Here is a 27,995-nt window from a genome sequence, read left to right on the forward strand (position 1 = left end):
CTTGGCGCGTCCCCGCGGCCGGTTGGTGTCGCGCGCCTCGCCCGCCCAACCTTTCCCCCAGTTCGGGAGCGCGCCGCCGGGTTCAGCGGGTTTTCTGTGACACCGCTGACTCCTGGCCACGCCCCCCGACAGGCACGCAGCCCGCGTCGGGCCAATCGCGTCACCGGCCGCGTCCCGGTCACGCCCTTCCTCGCCTCTGATTGGCCGCGGGCCGCTACACCTTTGCCTCTGATTGGCTGCTTGTTACCAGCCGCCAGACGGCTCCGACTTTTGTTTCTGTTTTATTTTTTTCTGCTCTATATTTATTTTCTGGTCTCACATGAAGCGCGCCGCGGCTGCTTGAGCTCGTCCTCACGCTCGTGTCTGCTTTACTCCTCCTCCTCCTGCTCCTCCTCCTGCTCCTCCTGCTCCTCCTCCTCGCTTCTGCCAGGTGAGTCTTTATTTTTTTTATTTTTAATAAAGTTGTCGCTCAGTATTAAAACACCGAGCCGCAACGTGCACGACGTGCACGACGCGCGCGCTGGTCTGAGGTCAGCTCGTGCACGCTCGGTTGTTGGGTTCAGCGGAGCAGTCTGGTTATCTGAGGTCACACTGCGTGTGTGTGTGTCTGTGTGTGTGTGTGTGTGTGGGAGGGGTGCGCGTGCGTGCTTGTGTGCAACAGTTGCATCTCTGCATGATAAAGTTTGTCCGAGTTTTTATTGTTGGTGAGTAGAATCTATAGTCTGCTGCTCATCATTTATATATATATATATATATATATGTATTATATATGTTATATATTAAATTACATAATATATGTATTTTATATTACATACATAATATAATATATATATATATTATATTATAAATAATAATGTATGCATTACATACTATATTATTTATAACGTATATATAATATCATATTTATATATTGTATTATATATATATACGTATTATATAATATTATTTGTATAATATAATATATATATATAATATATATATATATGTATTATAAATATATGATATATACTAGAGATGCACCGATCAGGTTTTTTGATGCCGATCACTGAAATCAGTACCTGCCGATCACCGATAATACCGATCAGTGTCGATTGAAGCATTCTATTTATTGTGTAGCATTATTGCTATGAGGACTATGAGGAAATACATATATAAAGCACCTCAAACATTAAAGAAATTACAGATTTCTTTAAACATTTAGGACTTTTACTTTGAAAAATGTCCTAATTGATACATTAAAATTGTTTGATTGCTATTGTAGGGGATTTCAGATATGTATGGAACACATCTGCATCATTCATTTCCTGGAACTCTTGGGGAAATCTATTTACAGGACTTTGTTTAACATACAAAAGTCTGACTTATTTTTATAAACTCTTCCTTGGGACAGTAACAATGTCTTAATGTTAGCATAATTTAAGCTAAATCTCAGAAACGATCTATAAAGATACAAAATCAGTTCATTGTTTACTTTTATGTTCGTGTATGATTTGTCGACATCTTATTTAGAAAAACGGATGTTGTTTCACGTGGTTCTTTCCGCTAACTTTGCAAAACCGGATGTTGTCACATAAATCCTTCGCTAACGTGATCAAACCCTCTCGCTCCTGATGGAATGTGTTTAGCGTGAGCATCTCTAGGGGCAGACATGTGAGTCGGCTGAGTCGACCCAGAGATTCAACTCGGGGGACGGGGACGCCGCTCGGTGGTGAGGATCCCCTCTGACCTCTGACCTCTCGCCGCGGCCGCATCGTCTCCGTTGCGCTGCGATTGAAACGTCTCTGATAGTTTTTCTCTCAGATGTTACGTCATCTGATCGGCCGTTTTGAGAACGCCGATCAAAACCGATAATGGGAATATCGGCCGATATGGATCGGCGCCGATCAGATCGGTGCATCCCTAATATATACATATATATAAATATCTGACTACAGGATAAATTGTCAACTTGTTACAAATGTTTTATCAGGTAAACAAACAAACAACATGTGAACAACAACATCATCAAAGAAACAGATAAACGTGACAACACAAGAGTGCACTGTGTGTAGTTTAGTGAAATGACTGTGTGTTGTGTTGTTGTGTTGTGTTGATGTGTTGTTTTGTGTTGATGTGTTGATGTGTTGTGTTGTGTTGATGTGTTGTGTTGTGTTGATGTGATGATGTGTTGTTGTGTTGATGTGTTGTTGTGTTGTTGTGTTGTTGATGTGTTGTGTTGATGTGTTGATGTGTTGTGTTGATGTGTTGTGTTGATGTATTGATGTGTTGTGTTGATGTGTTGTTGTGTTGATGTGTTGTGTTGATGTATTGATGTGTTGATGTGTTGTTGTGTTGATGTGTTGATGTGTTGTGTTGATGTGTTGTTGTGTTGATGTGTTGTGTTGATGTGTTGTTGTGTTGTGTTGATGTGTTGATGTATTGATGTGTTGTGTTGATGTGTTGTTGTGTTGATGTGTTGATGTGTTGTGTTGATGTGTTGTTGTGTTGATGTGTTGTGTTGTGTTGATGTGTTGTGTTGATGTGTTGTGTTGTGTTGATGTGTTGTGTTGATGTGTTGTGTTGATGTGTTGTGTTGATGTGTTGTGTTGATGTGTTGATGTGTTGTGTTGATGTGTTGTTGTGTTGATGTGTTGTGTTGATGTGTTGTTGTGTTGATGTGTTGTGTTGATGTGTTGATGTGTTGTGTTGATGTGTTGTGTTGATGTGTTGTGTTGTTGTGTTGTGCGCTCTGTTCTCCAACTGGACTTCCGGTTCGAAGCTCTCTCTCACTCTCTGTCTCTCTCTCTCTCTCTGTCTCTCTCTCTCTCCCTCTCTCTCTCTCTCCCTCTCTCTGTCTACCTCTCTCGCTCTGTCTCTCTCTCTATCCCTCTCCCTCTCTCTCTGTCTCTGTCTCTCTCCCTCTCCCTCTGTCTCTCTCCTCTCTCTCTCTCTCTCTCTCTCGCTCTGTCTCTCTCTCTCTCTCTCTCTCTCTCTGCTCTGTCTCTCTCTCTCTCTCTCTCTCTCTCTCTCTCTGTCTCTCTCTCTCTGTCTCTCTCTCTGTCTCTCTCCTCTCTCTCTCTCTCTCTCTCTCTCTCTCTCTCTCTCTCTCTCTCTCTGTCTCTCTCTCTCTCTCTCTCTCTCTCTCTCTCTCTCTCTCTCTCTGTCTCTCTCTGTGTCTCTCTCTCTCTGTCTCTCTCTGTGTCTCTCTCTCTCTCTCTCTCTCTCTCTCTCTCTCTCTCTCTCTCTCTCTCTCAGTTCACGCTGAGCGTCAGAGTGACAGGGTGTGTGTGAGAGCTGCTGAGCGTTGTCTGTGGGTTTCTCTCTTCTCTATTCTTTCATAGTTGTATGTATTTAGTTTATGTGGTGTAATAGTTGGTTTCACAGTAGTTTAAATTGTTTGGTGATTAGTTGGGTTTTTCTCTGGGTGTCTTCCCGCTGCCGGTGCCTCACCGGGCTCGGTGCGTGGCGAAATGTTTGCCCCGGTTCCCCCCCCGCTGCTCACGAGGAGACACGGGATGAAGATCTCCGGTGACTCCTCGTGCAGCGTGGAGGAATTGGCTCGGGCAGTCGGGAAGAAAGTCGGGTTCAGCAGCGTGAAGTCCGCCGCCAAGATGAACGGCTCGGTCGTGATCTTCCTGGATCAGGTGGGGAAGGTGAGCCGCGTGGTAGAGGAGGGTCTCTCGGTGGGAGATTTGTTTGTGCAGGTGTTTCCGCTGGACCAGCCGTCCACCAGAGTCCTCGTTTCAAACGTCCCTCCGCTCATCTCCGATGAGTTTCTCAGCAGAGAGCTCTCCCGGCACGGAAAGCTGGTCTCCCCGATGAGAGAGATCTCATCAGGGTTCAAGGAGAGCGAGATGAAGCACATCATGAGTCACCGTAGATCGGTTTATATGATACTCAACGACCGGAGCGCGGAGTTAAACCTGCGCTTCAGCGTCAGAGTAGATGATGTTAACTATAACGTCTACGCGTCTTCATCGGCGATGAAGTGCTTTCATTGCGGGGAGGAGGGGCACACCGCGAGGGTCTGCTCGAAGCGCGGCGACCCGGCATCAGCTGGTCCGGGCGGCTCGGGTCCGTCCGGCGCGCCGCGTCGCGCTGCACCAGCGTGGGGAACAGCAGGTGAGGCGGCTGCCGCTGCCGCGGCTGCGGGGCTCGCGGCGGCGGCGTCTCTGAGAGCGCGGCGAGCGGCGTCACTGCTGCTGCACCCGACACACATGTGGTGGGTATGAATGAGGGAGTGAGTGATGGGGGTGATGCGGGCAAGGGTGGTGAGGGTGGGGAGGCTGGACAGGGCAGTGAGAAGCAGGCGGTGGGTGGGGTCGGGAGCGACGAGAGAAAAGGAAAAGCGGACCAAAAAGATGGAGGGGATGTGGGTGGATCTGCCAAGAGCAGTGGGGTAGAGGCTGTGGGTGAGGTGGGAAGTGGGGAGGAGGAAGGAAAACAAGAAATAGAAGGGGAAAAAAACAAACAAAAAAATATTGGTGATGGTGGCACGGGCTTAGAGGTGGAAGCGGGGAGTGGGGTGGAGAATAATGAGGAAAGTGAGAAAGAGGAGGAAAAGGGAAATAAAGACGAGGACAAGGGTGGTGAGAAGCCCATAGAGGGGGTAGGGCAGGTGGGTGGAGGCGAAGAGGTGGAGGAGGACGGTGCAGGGGAGGAGGGGGCGGAGCAGGTAGAGATGGACGAGGAGGAAGCAGGGGGGGCAGAAAGGGGCCCCGAAAAGAAAGAAGAGCGGCCAGAGCGCCGGCAGCGAGGCCAAAGCCAGCAGGGTGGAGGAGAGGAGGAGGAGTCAAGGGGCGGGGCCGGTGGAGGACAGTAGTGACGAGGAGGGGGCAGAGGACAGCGACTCTCCTCTGATTTTAACAAACAGTCAAGCTCAAAAACTTCACACAGTGGATGAAATAAGCCTGTTTTTACACAGAACAAAAAACAAAAGGAAAGTGGAGGTCAGGGATCACTTCCCTGACCTCGTGACCTTTGTACAGTCGTGCCGATATCATATGAAAAAGAAAAAGTTTGAAAAGCAAGAGGTTTTTAGGATTAAAAAGATTTTACTCAAAGTAAAGGAGTGCATCCAGCAGGGGGAGGTGGAGAGCTCCAATGTGTGTTTTAATTGATTTCTTGGTTTTAAGTTTTATTTGTTTTTTAAACTCTTTTCTTTTAATGAACACATTCAGAGTCGGAGTTTTAAACGTAAATGGAGCGAGGGACAGTAAGAAGAGAACATCTATTTATGAATTTAACAAGATGAAGGCCAACGATGTTCTCTTCTTACAAGAGACGCACAGCGACAGCACCAACGAGGCGGACTGGAGGAGGGAGTGGGGGGGGGAAGTCCTCCTGAGCCACAACACCAACCTCAGCGGAGGAGTGGGCTTCCTCTTCTCCAGGGCCTTCAGCCCACGGTCACTGGAGGTCAAACACATCGTGGAGGGGAGGCTGTTCTTTGTGAAAGCACGGTTCAGCCTTTTTAATCTTGTTTTTATTAATGTCTATGCTCCAACAACTGGGACAGAGAGGCAGCTGTTTTTATCCAAAGTTAATGATGTTTTAAATGATTGTGCCTCGGAGGATTTTTTATTCTTGGGGGGGGATTTTAACTGCACAGAGGATGATTTTAATGACAGAAACCACACAGAGCCACATCCAGCTTCACAGCAGGTGCTGAGGAGGCTGGTCCATTCTCACGGCCTGGTGGACGTGTGGAGAAGGATGCATCCGGACTGCCGACAGTACACATGGTCCCACGTTAGGGAGGGAAGGATCTCCTCAGCCAGATTAGACCGTATTTATGTTTTTAAGCACCATTTTAATATTTTTAAAATGTGCAGCATTGTTCCGGCTGGTTTTACTGATCACTCTTTGGTTTTATGTCATGTTTTTATTAGGAACTTTTTACCCAGGAGTGCATATTGGCATTTTAACACAGTTTTAACTTTCGATAGGAATTTTAGAGAGGTGTTGTTTTATTTTTGGGGCATTTTTAGGCTGAGGAAGAGTGATTTTAATAATCTTAGGCAGTGGTGGGACCGTGGTAAGGTAGAAATTAAGCTCCTTTGTCAGCAGCACACTTTCAACGTCACTAGAGACGTCACCAGATCTATGAAGGACCTGGAGACTGAGATAGTGGACCTAGAAAGTTTAAGCGAGTCCACAGGAGATCGAGGACATATTGAAGTCCTCAAAAGTAAAAAGGCGGCTCTCGCCAACCTGTTCGACGTTAAAGTACAAGGCGCACTGGTCAGGTCCCGATTCCAGACCATCGCGGAGATGGACACTCCCTCTAGCTTCTTCTTCGGCCTGGAGAAGAGGAGTGGGCAGGGGCGAGTGATCCACTCACTGCTGACGGACGCAGGGCAGCGGTTGTGGAGCCAAGCCAGATCCGGAAGCGAGCGGTGGGGTTTTACTCCTCCCTTTATGCCACTGAGTATAGGGAGGAGGGAGAGTCGACGGAGGGGCTCTGTGGGGAGCTGCCTCAGGTCTCCGAGGAGACTAATGAGGAGCTCGACAGACCCATAACCCCCCAAGAGCTGAAAGCTGCCCTGCAGGGAATGCAGGAGGCGCGCCGCATCGACGGCCTCCCCGCTGAATTTTATAAAAAATACTGGGATGTCCTCGGAGGGGACATCCTAGAGGTGTTTAACGAGAGTCTGGCCTCTGGTTCCATGCCGATGTCCTGCCGGAGGGCAGTGCTAACCAGTGGTGTATAAAGTACCCAAAAGTCATACTTGAGTAAAAGTAAAGATACTTGACTGGAAAATTACTCAAGTAAAAGTAAAAGTCACCTCTGAGAATACTACTTGAGTAAAAGTATAAAAGTATCTGATTTTTTTTTAACTTAAGTATCAAAAGTAATTTTCTGATATTAAATGTACTTAAGTATTGAAAGTAAAAGTAAAAGTAAATGCTGTTAATAAAAAAAACAGAGGGTCAGAATTTTGAGAATTATGAAGTTTATTTGTTTGGGTGCTGTGGCCGCCATGAACAAGGAGTATGAGCTAGGATGAACTGAGCAATATATGAAGACTGTGAAATTACTAAAATACACAAACACGATTAACACAGAAAAAAGCAGAACCAAAAGTAACAATCAAAATCATCACTTTAAAGTGAAAAATGTCCTGTTAATCTTCAAAAGAAGTTGATTTTCAAAATGGACAGATTTCAGTGTCGCTCTTTTGGGGCTGAAGACGAGTCCTGCGATGCTGAAGAGCCGTTCACATGGTGCAGGTAGAGTGTGTCTAGCTTCACAGGCCCTGATGCAGGTAGAGTGTGTCTAGCTTCACGGGCCCTGGTGCAGGTAGAGTGTGTCTAGCTTCACAGGCCCTGATGCAGGTAGAGTGTGTCTAGCTTCACAGGCCCTGATGCAGGTAGAGTGTGTCTAGCTTCACAGGCCCTGATGCAGGTAGAGTGTGTCTAGCTTCACAGGCCCTGGTGCAGGTAGAGTGTGTCTAGCTTCACAGGCCCTGGTGCAGGTAGAGTGTGTCTAGCTTCACAGGCCCTGATGCAGGTAGAGTGTGTCTAGCTTCACAGGCCCTGATGCAGGTAGAGTGTGTCTAGCTTCACAGGCCCTGATGATGCAGGTAGAGTGTGTCTAGCTTCACAGGCCCTGATGCAGGTAGAGTGTGTCTAGCTTCACAGGCCCTGATGCAGGTAGAGTGTGTCTAGCTTCACAGGCCCTGATGCAGGTAGAGTGTGTCTAGCTTCACAGGCCCTGATGGTGCAGGTAGAGTGTGTCTAGCTTCACAGGCCCTGATGCAGGTAGAGTGTGTCTAGCTTCACAGGCCCTGATGGTGCAGGTAGAGTGTGTCTAGCTTCACAGGCCCTGATGCAGGTAGAGTGTGTCTAGCTTCACAGGCCCTGATGGTGCAGGTAGAGTGTGTCTAGCTTCACAGGCCCTGATGCAGGTAGAGTGTGTCTAGCTTCACAGGACCTGATGGTGCAGGTAGAGTGTGTCTAGCTTCACAGGCCCTGATGGTGCAGGTAGAGTGTGTCTAGCTTCACAGGCCCTGATGCAGGTAGAGTGTGTCTAGCTTCACAGGCCCTGATGCAGGTAGAGTGTGTCTAGCTTCACAGGCCTGATGCAGGTAGAGTGTGTCTAGCTTCACAGGCCCTGATGCAGGTAGAGTGTGTCTAGCTTCACAGGCCCTGATGCAGGTAGAGTGTGTCTAGCTTCACAGGCCCTGATGGTGCAGGTAGAGTGTGTCTAGCTTCACAGGCCCTGATGCAGGTAGAGTGTGTCTAGCTTCACAGGACCTGATGGTGCAGGTAGAGTGTGTCTAGCTTCACAGGCCCTGATGGTGCAGGTAGAGTGTGTCTAGCTTCACAGGCCCTGATGCAGGTAGAGTGTGTCTAGCTTCACAGGCCCTGATGGTGCAGGTAGAGTGTGTCTAGCTTCACAGGCCCTGGTGCAGGTAGAGTGTGTCTAGCTTCACAGGCCCTGATGGTGCAGGTAGAGTGTGTCTAGCTTCACAGGCCCTGATGCAGGTAGAGTGTGTCTAGCTTCACAGGCCCTGATGGTGCAGGTAGAGTGTCTAGCTTCACAGGCCCTGATGGTGTAGGTAGAGTGTGTCTAGCTTCACAGACAGCAGCACACAGTTGGGAAGCATTTCATCAAGTCAACGTGATCCACGTCTCCATCCAGCTGTTTGCTGCTGTCATGCGCTTGAGATGACGAAGAAGAAGTCCTCTTCATCGGATGAACTGGACCTGGTGGCATCACCTAGCTGCAGGGAGGGTTCTTCCATGTGCTGCTTGATGTAGTCCATTCCTGAAATAAAGTGAGTGTATTACAGACATGATAGAATTAATAACACTACCTAACATGTAATGTGTGCATGGGGCAGTGTATGGAAGTGCATCTTTTGTTTCACATTTGCGAACAAGGGCGGGTTCGGATTTCACAGATGTTTCTGGAGTTACTTCATCATCTTCAAATAAGTCTGTTGGAGGTATACTTATCTCCAGATGAGTAGGGTATGAGGGCATAAAGTTTTGTACAAAATAGTTTGTTTTAATTTGAAGTTTATACATTTAGTTTCATGCACTGTCCGTGCATCCAGAGTTGATTTGTGAATATGTCCTTGCATCTCTGTAGTTAAACACAACAGTCCCAAATCAATATCGTCGCCATTACTGGACCGTCACTCTTATAATATTAATACAAATAATTATAATAATGCTGTAATGATTAGCATTATATTATAGCTAGGGATGGGCATCGAGAACCGGTTCTGTTTTAGAACCGGTTCCCAGTGAACCGATTGTTTGGGATCGTTAGCCAAATTCTTTAACGGTTCTGCTAACGGTCCTCTGTGGCGTTATGCGCCGAACTTTTAGTTTCTTCAGACTGCAGCAAACATGGCACGAGGCAGAAGCTCTAAAGTTTGGCTCTATTTCACACGACAAAATGACAACTCGCCACTTGTAACGTGTGTCAAAATCTATTTCGTCGAAGGAGGAAATACAACTAATATGAATAAGCATTTGAACACAGCGTGGAATTAAATGACAGGAATGTCATGTGTTCGATGCAGCAGCTCAGCTAACGTCGCGCTTCATCTCTTTCTGTCCAAGGTAAACTCCTCCAAGTGATCACAACCACTCACTGTGTGAAGCCATTTGCCTTTATTGTGTGTAGTCGATCAAGTTATCTTCTGTCCCGTCGTTTGAAGCACACATTTGAGCTCGGCATTGGTCTCCCATTATCGATCACTTCACGTTTGGATTGAAAGTCCAGTTTTGAGAAATGTTTGATCGTACGGTATTAATTATTGGGCGTGTGTTATCAGCAAACGTTCGCGTTGTCGTGTTAACCCATTATTAAACTGAGCATATCGATTTTTAATCCATTATTAAATTTAGCATATAGCTACGCTAGCTTAGCTACAGAATCTTCCATTGTCACCCTACATTGAGGCAGAGGTAGTGTTTGCCTCCCCTCTTAATGTGGCTTTATGTCAGCTCAGCAAATTCAGCGATTTTGTTAGTGCCATTTGTTTCATTGTGTAAACCAGCTTTCACTATATAAATAATCTCCATTGCCATCCCATTTAGCTGATGACGTTCAGAGTCAGACCGGTTCAGAGGCTGGTCGTCTGTCTGGGTCACAGGCTACAGCACGTCTTGGACACCTCCTCATATCTTTGTGTTCATCCTCCAGCCCATCTGAGAGAGTTCTCCACGGCTGGAGACACAATAAGTCCTGAGAGATCGCGGATCCTCCCGGAGAAAGCAGACATGCTTATTTTTCTGCACAAGAATTGTTGATGATCCATACAATTGATGGCGCACACTTGGTATTTGCCACTGCTAGTTTCATTTTTGGCAGCTCAGTTCATATACCCTTTAAAAAAAAGGAAGGAGCACTGTAATTTCTAGGAACATGTTTAAATTAAACAGAATACATTTTATTTAAGTTATGTAAGTTTTATTTTAAGTTCAAGAGTAATATCGTATAAATGTTTTTGCTTATTTAAAAAAAGTAAATGTGTATGTATACATACTGTGTGTGTGCAGCATTATATAAAAGAAAATTAATGTGAATAAACCCGTTTGTGCTCTTTTTTTCACCCCTTGCCCAAAAGAATCGATAAGAGAATCGATAAGGAATCGAATCGATAAGCAGGAATCGATAAGGTATCGGAATCGTTAAAATCTTATCAATTCTCATCCCTAATTATAGCTAAGACGACTCAAATCAACAAATTCTCACAACTGTCAACACTTCTTCAGCTCATTAACTCGCTAGAGATCCGTCTACTCCACTCACGCTAATTGTCTCATTTAATTGACGATAGCTAGCGAACGTTAGCCTAACGTACAACATGCGTAGGACAATCAGACACCTGTCTTCCCCTCTCCTGCCAAAGATATAACTTACTACAATCCTGAGGGCAACACTGCTAGATATCTTAACAGGTTTATGATGACTAAACATGAACGTTGCGGCTCATGGGATTAATCTTAATTTACCTCAATGTGTTTCCTGAGGTTGGTGAGTTGTTGAAGGCCATATCTCCGTAGCTTTCGGTCGGCATAAGAGGCACTTCATCCGGTAGGAAGAAACTTTCACTCCGACAAAAGAAAAGAGTTCGCCCAAATATGGCCACGGACGTTGATCTTGGTCACTGTGGTTGTTCGAGTAGCTTCCATTGCTGCTCCACATGAAATGAGTCGTATCTGTAGCCGCTCGCTCGCTAGCATCCTGGGCATCACTGGGAAGAGAAAACACGCGGCAAGGACCCCTGATCCCCAACCTGGTGCTCGTGCTGCGTTCAGGTGCGCTGCGGTGTGTTCCACCACAGTCCCCGATGTGCTGCGTTCAGGTGCGCTGCGGTGTGTTCCACAACAGTCCCTGATGTTCATCTCATGGTTATTTTTTTCCGTAGTAACGAGTAACGAAACTGTTTCAGGGGAAATGTATCGGAGTAAAAGTACAAGTTTTCATTGCAAAATGTAGTGAAGTAAAAGTAAAAGTAAACAGAAATATAAGTAGTAAAATAAAGTACAGATACCCAAAAAAACTATTTAAGTAAAGTAACAAAGTACTTCTACTTCATTACTTCTTAGCAGAGCTAAGAGCATAGCGGATAAAACATAACACAAATAGCACCAACAATAAGACTTACTAGACGGAGGAATTAAGAAGTATGTGGAGACACAGGATACGTGACTTGTCTGTTACACAGCCAATAGAGAACTGCCCTCACCCTCCAGTGAGGCTTTTTATTGACACTCAAATAAACAGTTCACGCCCACACACAGGTGGCTCAAATCAGGTTCATTGGTCACATCAATCAGTTCAAGTTGCCCAATGTCCAATCACACAATATGAGAGCATATCTCAACACCCCCACTTGCTCTTACTTTGTGAAGTTCATAAGTACATTGTTCAGTACATCATTTTCCAAAAATAAATTCATCAAACTTATTCAACTTAAATTTGGTAGCAGGCTTTGTCATCACATCTGCTACCATTTCCTCAGTAGGGCAGTATTCTAATACAATATGACCATCGTTCACAGTGGACCTAATGAAATGATACTTGATGTCAATATGTTTACATCTCTGTCGGCTGACAGGATCCTTTGCTAAAGCAATTGTACCTTGGTTGTCTTGAAAACCTTAGGTTGTGGATACTTCTGTTTATCAAGACCTTCAAGAAGCTGTTTCAGATACAGGCACTCTTGAATTGTGGCTACTAAAGCCATATACTATGCCTCACAAGTGGACAGTGCAACAGTGGGCTGCTTTTTGGTTTTCCAGGAAACCAGTGTGCCCTTTTTGTTAGGCTCACACAATAACCAGTGGTACTCGTCTATCATTGTCAGCTGCCCAATCTGCGTCACTGTATGCTTGTAGACCTAAAGTATCACATTTTGTGTAACACAACCCTTTGTCACTTGTACCTTTAAGATACCGGAGAACATGTTTAACTGTAACCCATTGCTCATCAGTTGGCTCTGAAAAGTACTGTGACAGCTTGCTTACAACAAAACTTAAATCAGGTCTCGTACAAACAGACAAATAGATGAGGCTACCGACTACCTCTCTATACTTTCTGGCGTCTATCATCATGTCGGCACCATCAGTGTAGTTTAGTTTTTGTTCACAAGGTGTAGACCTTGGTTTGCAATCCTGCATGTCAAATCTTTCCAGGATTTTGTCAACATACTTTGCTTGTGACATTTTCACACAGTTATCAAACTGGTTGAAATCAATACCCAGAAAATGTCTGAGTCTTCCCAAATCTTTCATTTGGAACCTGGATGCAAGCATCGCTTTCACAGACTTTAGCGCATTTTCATCACTTGCAGCAATGATCAAATCGTCAACCCAGATCACCATTAACACCTTGTCGTGTTCCGTTTCTCTGTGTAAACACAATTGTCTGCTTGATTTTGTACAAAATGATTCTTTGTGAGATAATCATGCAACACTTTGTTCCAATTTCTGCCCGATTGTTTTAGCCCATATAATGAGCGTTCTAGCTTACAGACCAACTTTTCATTGGTGCTAGATTTCACCTCGTAACCCTCTGGTTGTTCCATGTAGATCTCACAGTCTATCGGTGCATTTAAGTAGGCCGTTTTGACATCCATCTGGTGCAAAATCAAGTTGTCCTGTGCTGCTTTCTGCATCAACACTCTGACACTAGTCAGGTTAGCAGTAGGAGAAAATGTCTCCTTGTAGTCAACTCCCAATTTTTGACTGTAACCCTTTGCTACATACCTGGCCTTGTATCTCTCAGACCCATCACTGTTTTTCTTTAGAGCATAAACCCATCTACCCCCCACTGCTTTCTTACTCGGAGGCAAGTTGGTTAGAGTAAATGTGTTATTTGCTTTAAGAGACTGCATTTCTTCATCCATGGCATTAACCCACTCTTTTGATTTGTCTGAGCTCATGGCTCCTTCAAAAGTTACAGGTATGTCGCAAGTGACTTTATAACAGTAATCAATGTTACTTTGGACCTGGTCCATTTTTCCAGCAGACTGAGAAACATTGTCACGTAGGTAAAATGGCTTCCTTCTCACTCTAGAAGGGTAAGTTCTCGGATCATGCTTAACTTCAACTGCTCTCGGTTGGCTACTCTCCTCAGTCTCAATGACTGGAACCTCTTCAGTCTCAAGGACTGGGATTGCATTCTGCCTGAATCTATCTGCTCTGTATTCTACCATCAGATCATCATCATCAACATTAGTCTGAGTCTGTTGCTCAACCCCAGGCTGAGAAACAAACTTGACTAATCTATTTCTCTGCACCTTCCCGCTGTCAGGAAAATAGATCAGGTATGCTGGACTGTTTTTGTCATACCCAACAAAAACACCTTTTACACCCCTTGGGTCAAGTTTTTTCTTGTCTTGAACATAAGCAAAACACTGTGAGCCAAACTTTTGCATTTTGGACAGGTTGGGTTGTCTCCCAGTCAACGCCTGTACTGGTGTTTGCTTTGTTCGTTTGTTGAAACAACGGTTTCTAATCACTGCTGCTGTCTGTACAGCATACGCCTGAACCTTTGGTAGGCCACTATCAATTAACATGCATCTTGCCATATCAAAAAGTGTGCGCCAATTTCGCTCAGCCGTTCCATTTTGATGTGGAGAATACGGAGCTGAGGTCTCGTGCCTAATAGCATTTTTAACCATTAAAGATTTGAAACTCTTAGCAGTGTACTCTGTACCATTATCTGATCGCAAACGCTTAATTTTGCCATAAGGCGCTACATCGGCCAGAAACCGCTCAGTGGCTTGCACTGTGTCACTCTTATTTTTAAGGAAATACACAAATACAGCACTGGAAAAATCATCAGTAAACGACAGTGTATACTTAAACCCCTCTCTGGACTCTGGGGATATTGGTCCTGCCAAATCTGTGTGGACCAGCCCTAGTGGCTCTGTAGCTCTAGCATCAGGCTCTCTATTTATGGTCTGCACAAATTTGCCCTGAATACATACATCACAGTGTGGAGGTTTACTGGTTGCCCCTTTAATTTGCATGCCCTCGACAACAGGTGGCAACTTCAACACATCCTCATAGTTACAGTGACCCAATACTTCATGCCACGTTTGTAAATCAAGACACCCTTTAACTTGGTCATCACATCATTATCTACCGTGTGTAAATAATAAAGCCTGTTGTGTACGTGTATGTGGAATTTCGTACCATTTCTGTGAATCAGAATGTCCTCTCCTTTCTTGAAGATCACCGTCGCGTCACTTGCTGTAGCCGCTTTTACAGAAAAGATGTCTTGCGGATAGGAGGGGATGTACAACGCGTCTTTCAGCGTTGTTCTCAGCTGTCGACCTGTGCTGTCCGTCAGACAGACCACCGCGTCGCCTCGCCGCTCTGCTACGCCGCTGCACCGGGTGCCGTCGGCCAGCTCCACACAGTGTGACTCGGCCTTGAACTCGCCGTTGAAACACTTGAACTTGGCGAGGTCTGTAACGATGTGCGAGGTCGCCCCGCAGTCGACCATCAGGCCCCTCACGTTGACATCTTGGCTCGGCTGGACATCTGCTGGCATGTCGCTCAACCGGAATGCATACTCGTCCTCCTCCTCCGTCTGCTCTGAAGCTTTACGGGCGTCATCTTGGCCTCGTCGCTTCTTGCTCCGACAGGTCTCGCTGCTGTGTGTGTCGCTCCTGCAGTGGCTGCACCACACTTTGCGCTGATAAGCGCGGGCGAGGTGTCCGTGTGTCCCACACCTGAAACACCCCGGGCTCGCATCCCCCGTTGCCAGCTGCTGCTGCTGCTGCTCACGTTCGCCTGGACCTCCACCTCGTCTGGTGGGTCTCGCTGCTCGTCGCCCCCGTGCTGTCATCACATTGTCCTCAGTGTCTGGAGCACATCTTCTCTGTGTCCTCGTAGCCCAGCAGTTTCGCCTTGAATTCAGGAAACGCCACGGTCTCATCTCTTTGCGTGATGTAGATAACAACGGTTTAACGATTCGGAAGCCCTTTTAGAACCATAGCTACAAGTAGCCCGTCACTCAAAGTCTCGCCTCGTTTCTCAACGCTGTGCTGACTGTCTCAGCACGTATCACATAGTCGGTTACACTCTCGCTTGACTTCTGGAGCGAGGTGAGCTCAGTATAAAGGCTGATAATTCTTGGCTTTCCTCTGCCTTGGTAATAGTTTCTCAAAATAAGTAGTGCTGCTCTACCGTCGTCGGGTGCTTCCCGCATCACCAGGGACAGGCTCTTATCATCCAGAAACTGGATAAGCTCAGAATATGCTTCTTCATTCTTTGCCTCATTCCGCAGCAGTTCCTCTTCGTCCTCTGTCACAGGCACTCCCAGAATGGTTTCTTTCAACCCTTGCAGACGAAGGTGGCCCAAGAACTTAGTCTCCCACAGTTCATACTTATTTTCATCCCCGTCAAATAACAAGCGCGACCAGCGGCTCCCACTCGGCTCTACTGGCTTTCTGCTACTAGTCATGTTTGGTGCCTACACGCACCTAGTCTTAAGTGTTAGTTTTAAATGTTTTGCTCTATAGGTTTTCGCCATCACCTGGGCCCATAACCTCTTAGCAGAGCTAAGAGCATAGCGGATAAAACATAACACAAATAGTACCAACAATAAGACTTACTAGACGGAGGAATTAAGAAGTATGTGGAGACAGAGGAAACGTGACTTGTCTGTTACACAGCCAATAGAGAACTGCCCTCATCCTCCAGTGAGGCTTTTTATTGACACTCAAATAAACAGTTCACGCCCACACACAGGTGGCTCAAATCAGGTTCATTGGTCACATCAATCAGTTCAAGTTGCCCAATGTCCAATCACACAATATGAGAGCATATCTCAACATTACTATACACCACTGGTGCTAACCCTGCTGCCTAAAAAAGGAAACCCGCAGGACATCGGTAACTGGCGCCCTGTGTCTCTGCTGTGTGTGGATTACAAGCTTCTGTCCAGGGTCCTGGCCTCCAGGCTGAGGGGAGCTATGGAGCAGGTCCTCCATCGGGACCAGACCTACTGTGTGCCCGGCAGGTCCATGGTGGATAACGTCCACCTCATTCGGGACGTTTTGGAGGTCTCCAGCTCGTTGGGTATGGACACTGGTCTGATTTCTCTAGATCAGGAAAAGGCTTTTGACCGCGTTGAACACGGCTTCCTCTGGAAAGTTCTGGGGAAGTTTGGGTTCAGCGCTGGCTTCATAGCTAAGATCAAGGTGTTGTACAGTAATGTTGAGAGTGTGCTGAAGATAAACGGCAGGCTGTGTGCTCCTTTTAGAGTGAGTGAGGGGTCCGGCAGGGCTGTGCTCTGTCCGGGATGCACTCTCTCCCGAGCCCTCCTCATTAAAATACGCTCTAGCCTACATGGTTTGGTTTTACCTGGTTTTAGTAAAGGAATGATTTTATCGGCATATGCCGACGACGTTGTTGTTTTTATTAAAAACCAAAAAGATGTAAACCTTTTAAATCAAATTGTACAGGATTTTAGCGGCATCATCAGCGGTGAACTGGAAGAAAAGCGAAGCCCTCGCTGTGGGGAGTGGCGTGGCGGCCTCCGGTTCTTCCACAAAACTCATATGGAAGACAGACGGTTTTAAATATTTAGGAATATACCTGGGAAACCGAGCATGGTCCAGAAGAACTGGGAGGCGTCACAGAGAAGATAGAGGAAACTTTCCAAGTGGAAGTGGCTGCTCCCCAGATGTCTTTTAAAGGTAGAGTACTGGTTTTAAACAATCTTATTGCATCCCAACTGTGGCACAGGTTGACCGTTTGAGATCCTCCCACGGTCTTCTTAGCCAACACACAAAGGAAGATGGTGGATTTTTTTAGGGAGGGGGCACACTGGGTGCCACAGGGGTGCTGTTTTTAGCAGAGGAGGAGGGGACAGGGCCTTGTCCACCTGGCCAGCCGGACGACCACTTTTAGATTACAGTTTGTTCAGAAGTTTTTAACGAGTCCGGGGTTTTTAGTGTGGCGAGACGTGGCCAGCTGCATCCTCAGACGTGCTGACAACCTGGGGCTGGATACTGCTCTGTTTTTAATCGACTCCAGCTTTTTAAAATTAAGTGGGCTGCCTCCTTTTTATCAGGGTGTTTTTAAGTCGTGGGCCCTTTTTAAGCACGAAAGGTGCCCACAGTCTGACTCTCTGTTCTGGTTGTTGAGTAGGGATGAGAATTGATAAGATTTTAACGATTCCGATACCTTATCGATTCCTGCTTATCGATTCGATTCCTTATCGATTCTCTTATCGATTCTTTTGGGCAAGGGGTGAAAAAAAGCGCACAAACGGGTTTATTCACATTAATTTTCTTTTATATAATGCTGCAAACACACAGTATGTATACATACACATTTACTTTTTTTAAATAAGCAAAAACATTTATACGATATTACTCTTGAACTTAAAATAAAACTTACATAACTTAAATAAAATGTATTCTGTTTAATTTAAACATGTTCCTAGAAATTACAGTGCTCCTTCCTTTTTAAAAGGGTATATGAACTGAGCTGCCAAAATGAAACTAGCAGTGGCAAATACCAAGTGTGCACCATCAATTGTATGGATCATCAACAATTCTTGTGCAGAAAAATAAGCATGTCTGCTTTCTCCGGGAGGATACGCGATCTCTCAGGACTTATTGTGTCTCCAGCCGTGGAGAACACTCTCTCAGATGGGGTGGAGGATGCCTGAACACAAAGATATGAGGAGGTGTACAAGACGTGCTGTAGCCTGTGACCCAGACAGACTACCAGCCTCTGAACCGGTCTGACTCTGAACCTCATCAGCTAAATGCGATGGCAATGGAGATTATTTATATAGTGAAAGCTGGTTTACACAATGAAACAAATGGCACTAACAAAATCGCTGAATTTGCTGAGCTGACATAAAGCCACATTAAGAGGGGAGGCAAACACTACCTCTGCCTCAATGTAGGGTGACAATGGAAGATTCTGTAGCTAAGCTAGCGTAGCTATATGCTAAATTTAATAATGGATTAAAAATCGATATGCTCAGTTTAATAATGGGTTAACACGATAACGCGAACGTTTGCTGATAACACACGCCCTCCAATAATTAATACCGTTACGATCAAACATTTCTCAAAACTGGACTTTCAATCCAAACGTGAAGTGATCGATAATGGGACCAATGCGGAGCTCAAATGTGTGCTTCAAACGAAGGGACAGAAGATAACTTGATCGACTCCACACAATAAAGGCAAATGGCTTCACACAGTGAGTGGTTGTGATCACTTTGGAGGAGTTTACCTTGGACAGAAAGAGATGAAGCGCCGGCGTTAGCTGAGCTGCTGCATCGAACACATGACATTCCTGTCATTTAATTCCACGCTGTGTTCAAATGCTTATTCATATTAGTTGTATTTCCTCCCTTCGACGAAATAGATTTTTGACACACGTTACAAGTGGCGTAGTTGTCATTTTGTCGTGTGAAATAGAGCCAAACTTTAGAACGCTTCTGCCTCGTTGCCATGTTTGCTGCAGTCTGAAGAAACTAAAAAATTTCGCGCATGCGCAACGCCACAGAGGACCGTTAGCAGAACCGTTAAAGAATTTGGCTAACGATCCCAAACAATCGGTTCACTGGGAACCGGTTCTAAAACAGAACCGGTTCTCGATGCCCATCCCTATTGTTGAGAGAACCATTAATTTATAATGCAAAACTGGACATTAGCAGCAGCGTCACCCCTGGACTAACGGGGGCGCTGCTGCGAACAAAGACCCTTTCCCTGCAGCAGTTGGTGGATGCAGTGGGGCCGACGCTGAGCGACCCCCCGGCCCTGGGCTCCCTGCTGGGGATGCATTCCGACCGGGTGGCGAGGAGGCTCCTGGAGCTGTGGAGGCAGAGGCTGACCGGGTTGGAGAGGAGCCTCCTCAACGACTACAGCCAGCAGAGAACAGACCCTGCAGACCCCTTCCCAGACATCTCCCTCAGCCCGGGGCTAGGGGACTCACCGCCCCTGCTAAGAACGAGCCACCCAGAAAACTGCACACTGAACAAAGCAGACAAGAAGACTTTGTATTTTAACCTCGTGAAGAGCATTAACAGGTCCAGACTGTGCAACAGACCGCCCACTGTGTGGTCAGAGAGACTTGGGCATGGAGGCCCTGGCCCGCAGTGGGGGTCCTATACAAGCCTCCCTGAAGAAAAGGACCGCTGACCTCCAGTGGCGGATTTTACACGGTGCTGTCACGTCCAACGCTTTTATTTCGGTAATCAATCCCGCTGTCCTGAGCCAGTGCCCCTTCTGTGATCATCGGGAGACGATTTACCATGGTTTTAACGAGTGTAAGAGACTTTTGAGTTTCTTCGCTCTTTTAACATTGGTTTTAGTCTTTTAATGTGGCTTTACAGAAGGTTTTATCATGGGAGCTGCCTACAAAAACGGAAAAAGAAAAGTGGCAGCTCCTTAATTTTTTATCCGGCGAAGCCAAAATGGCCATATATTTAACAAGGAAGTCCCGGGTGGAAAACAGAGAGGGGCAGGAGGCCAAGGCAGTGTGGCTCTGTAACATCAGAGCCAGACTCTGGCTGGAGTTCAGGTTTTATAAACACATTGGAGACCTGGATGCTTTTAAACAACGCTGGTGTTTTAAAGATATTGTTTGTTCTGTGGTGGAGGAGGAGCTGGAGTTTGCACCGCTTTTTATAAGGTAAAACATGTGTTTCTGTTTTTTTAATGTGTTTTGTTTTGTTTGTTTGCTTTTATTTTAAACAACCCGATTTTTTAAAACACTTCATTTTTAAAGAAACGTAATGGTTAAAAAATGTAAATAAAGTGTTTTTCAAAAATCAAAAAAAAAAATATCTCTGTCTCTCGGTCTCTCTCCCTCTCTCTCTCTGTCTCTCTCTGTCTCTCTCTCTCTGTCTCTCTCCCTCCCTCTCTCTCTGTCTCTCTCCCTCTCTGTCTCTCTCTCCCTCTCTTTCTCCCTCTATCTCTCTCGCCCTCTCTCTCTGTCTCTCTCCCTCCCTCTCTCTCTCTCTCCCCCTCTCTGTCTCTCTCCCTCTTTCTCTCTCTGTCTCTCTCTCCCTCTCTCTCTCTCTGTCTCTCTCCCTCCCTCTCTCTCTCTCTCCCCCTCTCTGTCTCTCTCTCCCTCTCTCTCCCTCCCTCTCGCTCTATCTCTCTCCCCCTCTCTGTCTCTCTCTCCCTCTCTCTGTCTCCCTCTCTCTCTGTCTCTCTCCCTCTCTGTCTCTCTCTCGCTCTCTCTCTCTCCCTCTTTCTCTCTGTCTCTCTCCCTCCCTCTCTCTCTCTCTCTCCCCCTCTCTGTCTCTCTCTCTCTCCCTCTCTCTCTATCTCTCTCCCCCTCTCTGTCTCTCTCTCCTCTCTCTCTCTCCCTCCCTCTCTCTCTCTCTCTGTCTCTCTCCCCCTCTCTCTCCCTCTCTGTCTCTCTCTCCCTCGCTCTGTCTCTCTCCCTCCCTCTCTGTCTCTCTCCCTCTCTCTTGGGGCGAGTCAGTGTATGTAAATGAGGGAGGAGGCTTGTTTTGGGGGCGGGGCTTAATATCTGGCACGCCACCGTCATCTATTGTGGGTGCAGGGAGGTTCAGACGCTGCACATCTTCACTGGAGAAGTTTCACAAATAATGTTGTCGGAACACATTTGGAGTCCCGACTCAAGTTGTCTGTTTCTGGACTCACAACAAACCCAATATGTTGCAGAGCTCCATTTTGTTTGAAAGGAAACAGTCCGTCAGCTTCAGGTGACTCACCTGGTGACTCACCTGAAGCTGACTCACCATTTGGGATCCCAACACACATTTAAAGCTGCTGTAACACAACATAAACTGTAATTTAATGAATCGGTTCTACACAAAGTACAACAAACACACGTACATAATGAGTGCATTCTCATTAGAGGACACATTTGGCATCCCTGTGTGCTGTTTTATTAACTTAGATTTTCTGAGCAAAAAAGTAACCAAATAACTTTCATGGAGAGCGAGATTTGGGATCCCAACTCCTGAGAAGAAGACGATTCATTTAAATCACACCAAACACCGTTAGGAATCACCGTTTTTCACGATGCATTTGGGATCCCATCCCGACTTCTGCGGAGGAGATGGAGGCACTTCAGATGTATTGAGAGGCTTCAGCGATGACCTCATCGGATAGACTGTAGTGAAATACAACCTGCTCGGCTTCCCTGAGACGACATGAGTCCGAGGGAAGCAAAATGGCGCCAACGTTTCCTTCCTTTGTATTTCATTGTTTTGAAGAGGGAAAAGTAAAACATGGACCTCGTCCTTCAGGGCGGAGCCATGGAGCCGAAGCCGAGCGTCCAGCACCTCGACCTGGAGGCCGCCGAGGCGCTCGTCAGCATGAGCTTCTGGGGTCAAAGGTCACACAAGCCCCGCCCACTGACCCCCACCTCCGACTCCTGTGACTCCACCCATCTCCACCAGGAGGGGGGGGACGCCCCCAAAGACCTGATCGCCCTGTCGTCGCTGGTGAGGAACAATAATATCATATCATACACTATATTATACATTTAATATATATAATACATAACATATATACATATATATATCATATTATACACTATATAATACATTTAATATATATATATAATACATAACATACAGGACTCTCAGAAAATTAGAATATTGTGATAAAGTTCTTTATTTTCTGTAATGCAATTAAAAAAACAAAAATGTCATGCATTCTGGATTCATTACAAATCAACTGAAATATTGCAAGCCTTTTATTCTTTTAATATTGCTGATTATTTTTTACAGCTTAAGAAAACTCTAAAATCCTATCTCATAAAATTTTAATATTTCCTCAGACCAAGTTAAAAAAAAGATTTATAACAGCTGAGTGTTTGTCAAGGCTCAGGAAACCCTTGCAGGTGTTTGAGTTAATTAGACAATTCAAGTGATTTGTTTAATACCCTACTAGTATACTTTTTCATGATATTCTAATATTTAGAGATAGGATATTTGAGTTTTCTTAAGCTGTAAGCCATAATCAGCAATATTAAAAGAATAAAAGGCTTGCAATATTTCAGTTGATTTGTAATGAATCCAGAATGCATGACATTTTTGTTTTTTTAATTGCATTACAGAAAATAAAGAACTTCATCACAATATTCTAATTTTCTGAGACAGTCCTGTATATACATACATATATCATATTATACACTGTATTATACATTTAATATATATATATAATACATTAAATATATATATATATATCATATTATACACTATATTATACATTTAATATATATATATCATATTATACACTATATTATACATTTAATATATATATGAAATACATAAAATATATATATCATATTATACACTATATTATACATAACATATATATATAATACATAATATATATATATCATACACTATATTATACATAACATATATATAATACATAACATATATACATATATCTCATATTATACACTATATTATACATTTAATATATATATAAATATATAATACATTAAATATATATATATAATACATAATATATATAAATATCATATTATACACTATATTATACATTTAATATATATAATACATAACATATATACATATATTATACACTATATTATACATTTAATATATATATATATAATACATTACATATATATCATATTATACACTATATTATACATTTAATATATATATATATAAATACATAAAATATATATATATATATCATATTATACACTATATTTTACATTGAATATATATATATTGAACATGTTATATATATATATCATATTCTATATATAAATTAAATTGGCTGCCATTAAAAGTAACTCAATATTGATTGATTAACTAATTGATTGATATTCTCTTTGTGCTTTTCCTCCGTCAGTGTATGACTCCTCCTCACAGTCCGAGCTTCGCCGAGACCTCCGCCACCTCTGCCCTAAGCCCCGCCTCCAGGCCAGTCTTACCCCGCCCCGCCCTCAGCCCCGCCCTCATCCTCAGTGACTCCTCCTCCTCAGCCCCTCAGACGGAGTCGTCCTGCGTGGCTCCGCCCAGCCGAGCGATGCTCACCAGCGTCATCCGCCACACGGACAGCCTGAGCGCTCCTCACCAGGAGCCCGGAGCCCCGCCTCCTCCAGAGGAGAAGGCCATAGCCCCGCCTCCTTCTTTCTCCTCCTCTCCGGTCCTCTGCCAGGTCTTCCCTGTGAGCGGCCGGACGGCGATGATCTCGGTCCAGGTGCAGGCGGGGGGGCCTAAGCCCCTCCTCCCCCACCCGGGGCTGCTGGTGGGGTCCGCCGTGCCGCCGGGCGCCGTGATGTTCGTGCTCCCCCAGGCGTCCGTGTCCCAGGCGCCGCCCACCGTCGTGACGCTAGGCAACACCAAGCTCCTCCCCCTGGCGCCGGCCCCCGTGTACCGGCCCCCGGGCGGCGGCGTGCAGGCCGACTTCTCCCGCAGACGCAACTACGTCTGCAGCGCCCCCGGCTGCAAGAAGACGTACTTCAAGAGCTCGCACCTGAAGGCCCACCTGCGCACGCACACAGGTAACCCCGCACGACCTCTGACCTCTGACCTCCGGTTTGTTTACTTACCAAAGAGTCATTTAAAAAGAGTGTTCACAATAAATAAACAACAATAATTATAATAGATTGAACAAACCAAATACCTCCAGATTAAAATGTCTCCTCCCTCCCTCCTCCCTCCCCCTCCTCCCCCCTCCCCTCCTCCTCTCCTCCTCTCCCTTCCTCCTCCTCCTCCTCCTCCTCCTCCCTCCTCCTCCTCCTCCCTCCTCCTCCTCCTCCTCCCTCCCCTCATCCCCCTCCCTCCGCCTCCTCCCTCCCTCCTCCTCCTCCTCCTCCCCTCCCATCCTCCTCCCTCCTCCCTTCCTCCTCCTCATCCTCCTCCCCATCTCCCCTCCTCCTCCCTCTCCTCCTCCTCCCTCCTCCCCCCTCCACCTCCCTCTCCTCCTCCTCCCACTCCCTCTCCTCCTCCCTCCTCCCTCTCCTCCTCCCCCCTCCTCCTCCTCTCCTCCCTCCCTCCTCCCCTCCTCCCCTCCTCCCCCCTCCCCTCCTCCTCCTCCTCCTCCTCCTCCTCCTCCTCCTCCTCCCTCATCCCTCCCTCCTCCTCTCCTCCTCTCCCTTCCTCCTCCTCCTCCCCCTCCCTCCTCCTCCTCCTCCCTCCCTCCCCTCCTCCTATCCCCCTCCCCTCCGCCTCCTCCCTCCCTTCCGCCTCCTCATCCTCCTCCACATCTCCCCCTCCCTCCCTCCTCCTCCTCCCCCCTCCCCCTCCTCCTCCTCCTCCTCCCTCCCTCCCTCTCTCCTCCTGCTCCTCCCTCTCTCCTCCTCCTCCTGCTCCTCCCTCCTCCCTCCTCCCTCCCTCCCTCCCTCCTCCTCCCTCCCTCCCTCCTCCTCCTCATCCTCCTCCTCCTCTCATCTACCCTCCTCCCTCCCTCCTCCTCCTCCCTCCTCCTCCTGCTCCTCCTCCCTCCTCCTCCCTCCCCCTCTCCTCCTCCCTCCCTCTCTCCTCCTCCTCCTGCTCCTCCTCCCTCCTTCCCTCCCCTCCGCCTCCTCCCTCCCTCCCTCCCTTCCTCCTCCTCCTCCTCCCCTCCTCCTTCCCTCCCCTCCGCCTCCTCCCTCCCTCCCCCCATCCCTCCTTCCCTCCCTCCTTCCTTCCCTCCCCTCCTCCTCTCCCCCTCCCTCCGCCTCCTCCCTCCTTCCCCCTCCTCCTTCCCTCCTCCCTCCTCCTTCCTCCCTCCCTCCTCCTCTCCCCTCCCTCCGCCTCCTCCCTCCATTCCTCCTCCTCCTCACCCTCCCTCCCATCCTCCTCCTCCCTTCCCTCCTCCTCCCTCCCTCCCTCCGCCTCCTCCCTCCATTCCTCCTCCTCCCTCCTCCCTCCTCCTCCTCCCTTCTCTCCTCCTCCTCCCTCCTCCTCCTCCTCCTCCTCCTTCCTCCCCTCCTCCCTCCCCCCTCCTCCCCCTCAGGAGAGAAGCCGTTCAGCTGCCACTGGGATGGCTGTGCTAAGAGGTTCGCCCGTTCAGACGAGCTCTCTCGCCACCGCCGCACGCACACGGGGGAGAAGCGCTTTGCGTGTGGCGTGTGCGCTCGCCGCTTCATGCGCAGCGACCACCTGAGCAAACACGCCCGGCGCCACGTGACCAACAAGAGGGCGTCGCCGTGGCCCGCCGAGACCCGGGACCCGCGGCGAGCGGCGCCGGCCGGGGGCCTGGCGTTTCCCGTCGGCGTGCTGATCTCCACCGCCGACTGACTCGGGAGCCCGGGGGGCGGGGCTTAAACCCTGACTGTCAATCAGCTTTCGACCAATCAAACTGCTGCTGAAGCGAAGACGTCCATCCGGTTCACTTTGACCTGGTGACTGTGGCACTTCCTGTTTCAGAGGCTCTGTGGCACTTCCTGTTTCAGAGGCTCTGTGGCACTTCCTGTTTCATAGACGCTCTGTGGCACTTCCTGTTTCAGAGGCTCTGTGGCACTTCCTGTTTCAGAGGCTCTGTGGCACTTCCTGTTTCAGAGGCTCTGTGGCACTTCCTGTTCCAGAGGCTCTGTGGCACTTCCTGTTCCAGAGGCTCTGTGGTACTTCCTCTTTCGTAGACGCTCTGTGGCACTTCCTGTTCCGTAGACGCTCTGTGGCACTTCCTGTTTCATAGACGCTCTGTGGCACTTCCTGTTTCAGAGGCTCTGTGGCACTTCCTGTTTCATAGACGCTCTGTGGCACTTCCTGTTCCAGAGGCTATGTGGCACTTCCTGTTCCAGAGGCTCTGTGGCACTTCCTCTTTCATAGACGCTCTGTGGCACTTCCTGTTTCAGAGGCTCTGTGGCACTTCCTGTTCCAGAGGCTCTGTGGTACTTCCTCTTTCATAGACGCTCTGTGGCACTTCCTGTTTCAGAGGCTCTGTGGCACTTCCTGTTCCGTAGACGCTCTGTGGCACTTCCTGTTCCGTAGATGCTCTGTGGCACTTCCTGTTCCGTAGACGCTGTACCGTTAGCAATTTTAGCATCTTAGCACATTAACGCGTCATGTTACATCAACATGCTAATGTTAGCATATTAGCATGTTCATGTGACCTTTAGTTAGCTAACGTTTAGCTCGTTAGCCATAATATGTTCATATGCTGACCGTTAGCATTCAGCCCGGAAGTCATTCGGTGTTGTTGTTGTTGTTGACGTTCATCTTTGAGGATCTTTCAGTCGTTTTTGTTTGACCAACTCGACCCAGAAGTTATATTTATGTATTTCAACTCGTGCCACAGTAACAAACTGATGAAGACGAAGGTGTTGGTCACATCCAGGTCTGAGGTGACGAAGACGAGGACGAGTGTCCCGCGCAGCTCAGGACATTTTATGACCAACCAACTCCTCAGAGGAGGAAGAGGAGGAGGAAGAGGAGGGCTGCTATTTATCCACAGACAGAAACCAACAAAAACCTGACATTGCACTGGATTTATTAAATCTTGCTTGTTTTTGTGTTCTCTGTTCTCATCTTGTTTACTTCTTGTTTACTGCTTGTTTACTGCTTGTTTACTTCTTGTTTACTCCTTGTTTACGGCTTGTTTACTTCTTGTTTACTCCTTGTTTACTTCTTGTTTACTCCTTGTTTACGGCTTGCTTACTCCTTGTTTACGGCTTGTTTACTCCTTGCTTACTCCTTGTTTACTCCTTGTTTACTGCTTGTTTACTCCTTGTTTACTGCTTGTTTACTCCTTGCTTACTTCTTGTTTACTGCTTGTTTACTCCTTGTTTACGGCTTGTTTACTGCTTGTTTACTGCTTGTTTACTCCTTGTTTACTGCTTGTTTACTTCTTGTTTACTGCTTGTTTACTTCTTGTTTACTGCTTGTTTACTGCTTGCTTACTCCTTGTTTACGGCTTGTTTACTACTTGTTTACTTCTTGTTTACTCCTTGTTTACTGCTTGTTTACGGCTTGTTTACTGCTTGTTTACTCCTTGTCCAGCTCCACGTTGGTGCCAAAGCCTCCGTGCTCTTTGTGACTGTAAATACTGTAAATATCTTGATATCTATATGATTGTTGACGTGTATTCTGCATTTATTGACGTGTCAGGTATTCCTCACTGTGATACAGCCTTTATATTATTATTGAATGAACATGTGTTTGGGCCCAAAGCCAGTAAGAACAATACCTCGTTATTAAATGTTATTCTTAATAATAATGGCTTATATCGGAATAATAGCGAAGGAGAAGAATATGGATTTTATAATCAAACAAACCTCATAAACATTCGTTGTCTTTCTTAAAATCAAGTTTAAATTACGTTAGCTCAGGACGTAGTTAGCTTAGCATAAAGACTGGAAACACCCCATCAGGGTTTAGCTTAACAGGTACATAGTACAGGTAACATACTAGAGCACAGGTATTAGTACCTCAGTTAGAGAGTAAATACATTTACTGAAGTATTGTTCTGATAGTTTTCATGTATTTGTAGATACTACTTTATACGTGTACTACTGATTCTGATACTACTGTACTTTTTATAACTGGATTCACATGAATATAGTATTTATTAAACTACTCGCAAAGTACAATAGGTACGAGCACGAGTTCTTTT

General features: G+C 46.5%; 1 protein-coding gene across 4 annotated transcripts; it reads left to right on the forward strand.

Moving 5' to 3' along the window:
• Positions 1-326: 326 nt before the first annotated feature.
• klf11a (Kruppel like factor 11a) lies at positions 327-27,982 on the forward strand. 4 transcript variants are annotated; one of them, XM_056427864.1, is made up of 5 exons: positions 327-430; positions 8,627-8,762; positions 21,719-21,916; positions 23,307-23,961; positions 25,398-27,982. In XM_056427864.1, exons 3-5 carry the CDS (start codon positions 21,728-21,730, stop codon positions 25,679-25,681), a joined length of 1,128 nt encoding a protein of 375 aa, XP_056283839.1. In that variant the 5' UTR covers positions 327-430; positions 8,627-8,762; positions 21,719-21,727; the 3' UTR covers positions 25,682-27,982. The 4 variants fall into 4 exon arrangements, with proteins under 4 accessions (XP_056283839.1, XP_056283838.1, XP_056283840.1 ...); XM_056427863.1 differs by lacking the exon at positions 8,627-8,762 and having other exon boundaries at positions 21,686-21,916; XM_056427865.1 differs by lacking the exon at positions 8,627-8,762.
• Positions 27,983-27,995: the final 13 nt, after the last annotated feature.

This window comes from Pseudoliparis swirei, chromosome 12 (genome assembly GCF_029220125.1).
Source record: "Pseudoliparis swirei isolate HS2019 ecotype Mariana Trench chromosome 12, NWPU_hadal_v1, whole genome shotgun sequence".
NCBI lineage: Eukaryota > Metazoa > Chordata > Actinopteri > Perciformes > Liparidae > Pseudoliparis > Pseudoliparis swirei.

What these genes read in the sequence shown, in the direction of transcription:
- klf11a (XM_056427863.1), top strand. Translation starts at nt 21,701, where the DNA reads ATGGACCTCGTCCTTCAGGGCGGAGCCATGGAGCCGAAGCCGAGCGTC. An exon ending in TGATCGCCCTGTCGTCGCTG is followed by an intron (nt 21,917 to 23,306) that starts GTGAGGAACAAT and finishes TTCCTCCGTCAG; the next exon opens with TGTATGACTCCTCCTCACAG. An exon ending in CCACCTGCGCACGCACACAG is followed by an intron (nt 23,962 to 25,397) that starts GTAACCCCGCAC and finishes CCTCCCCCTCAG; the next exon opens with GAGAGAAGCCGTTCAGCTGC.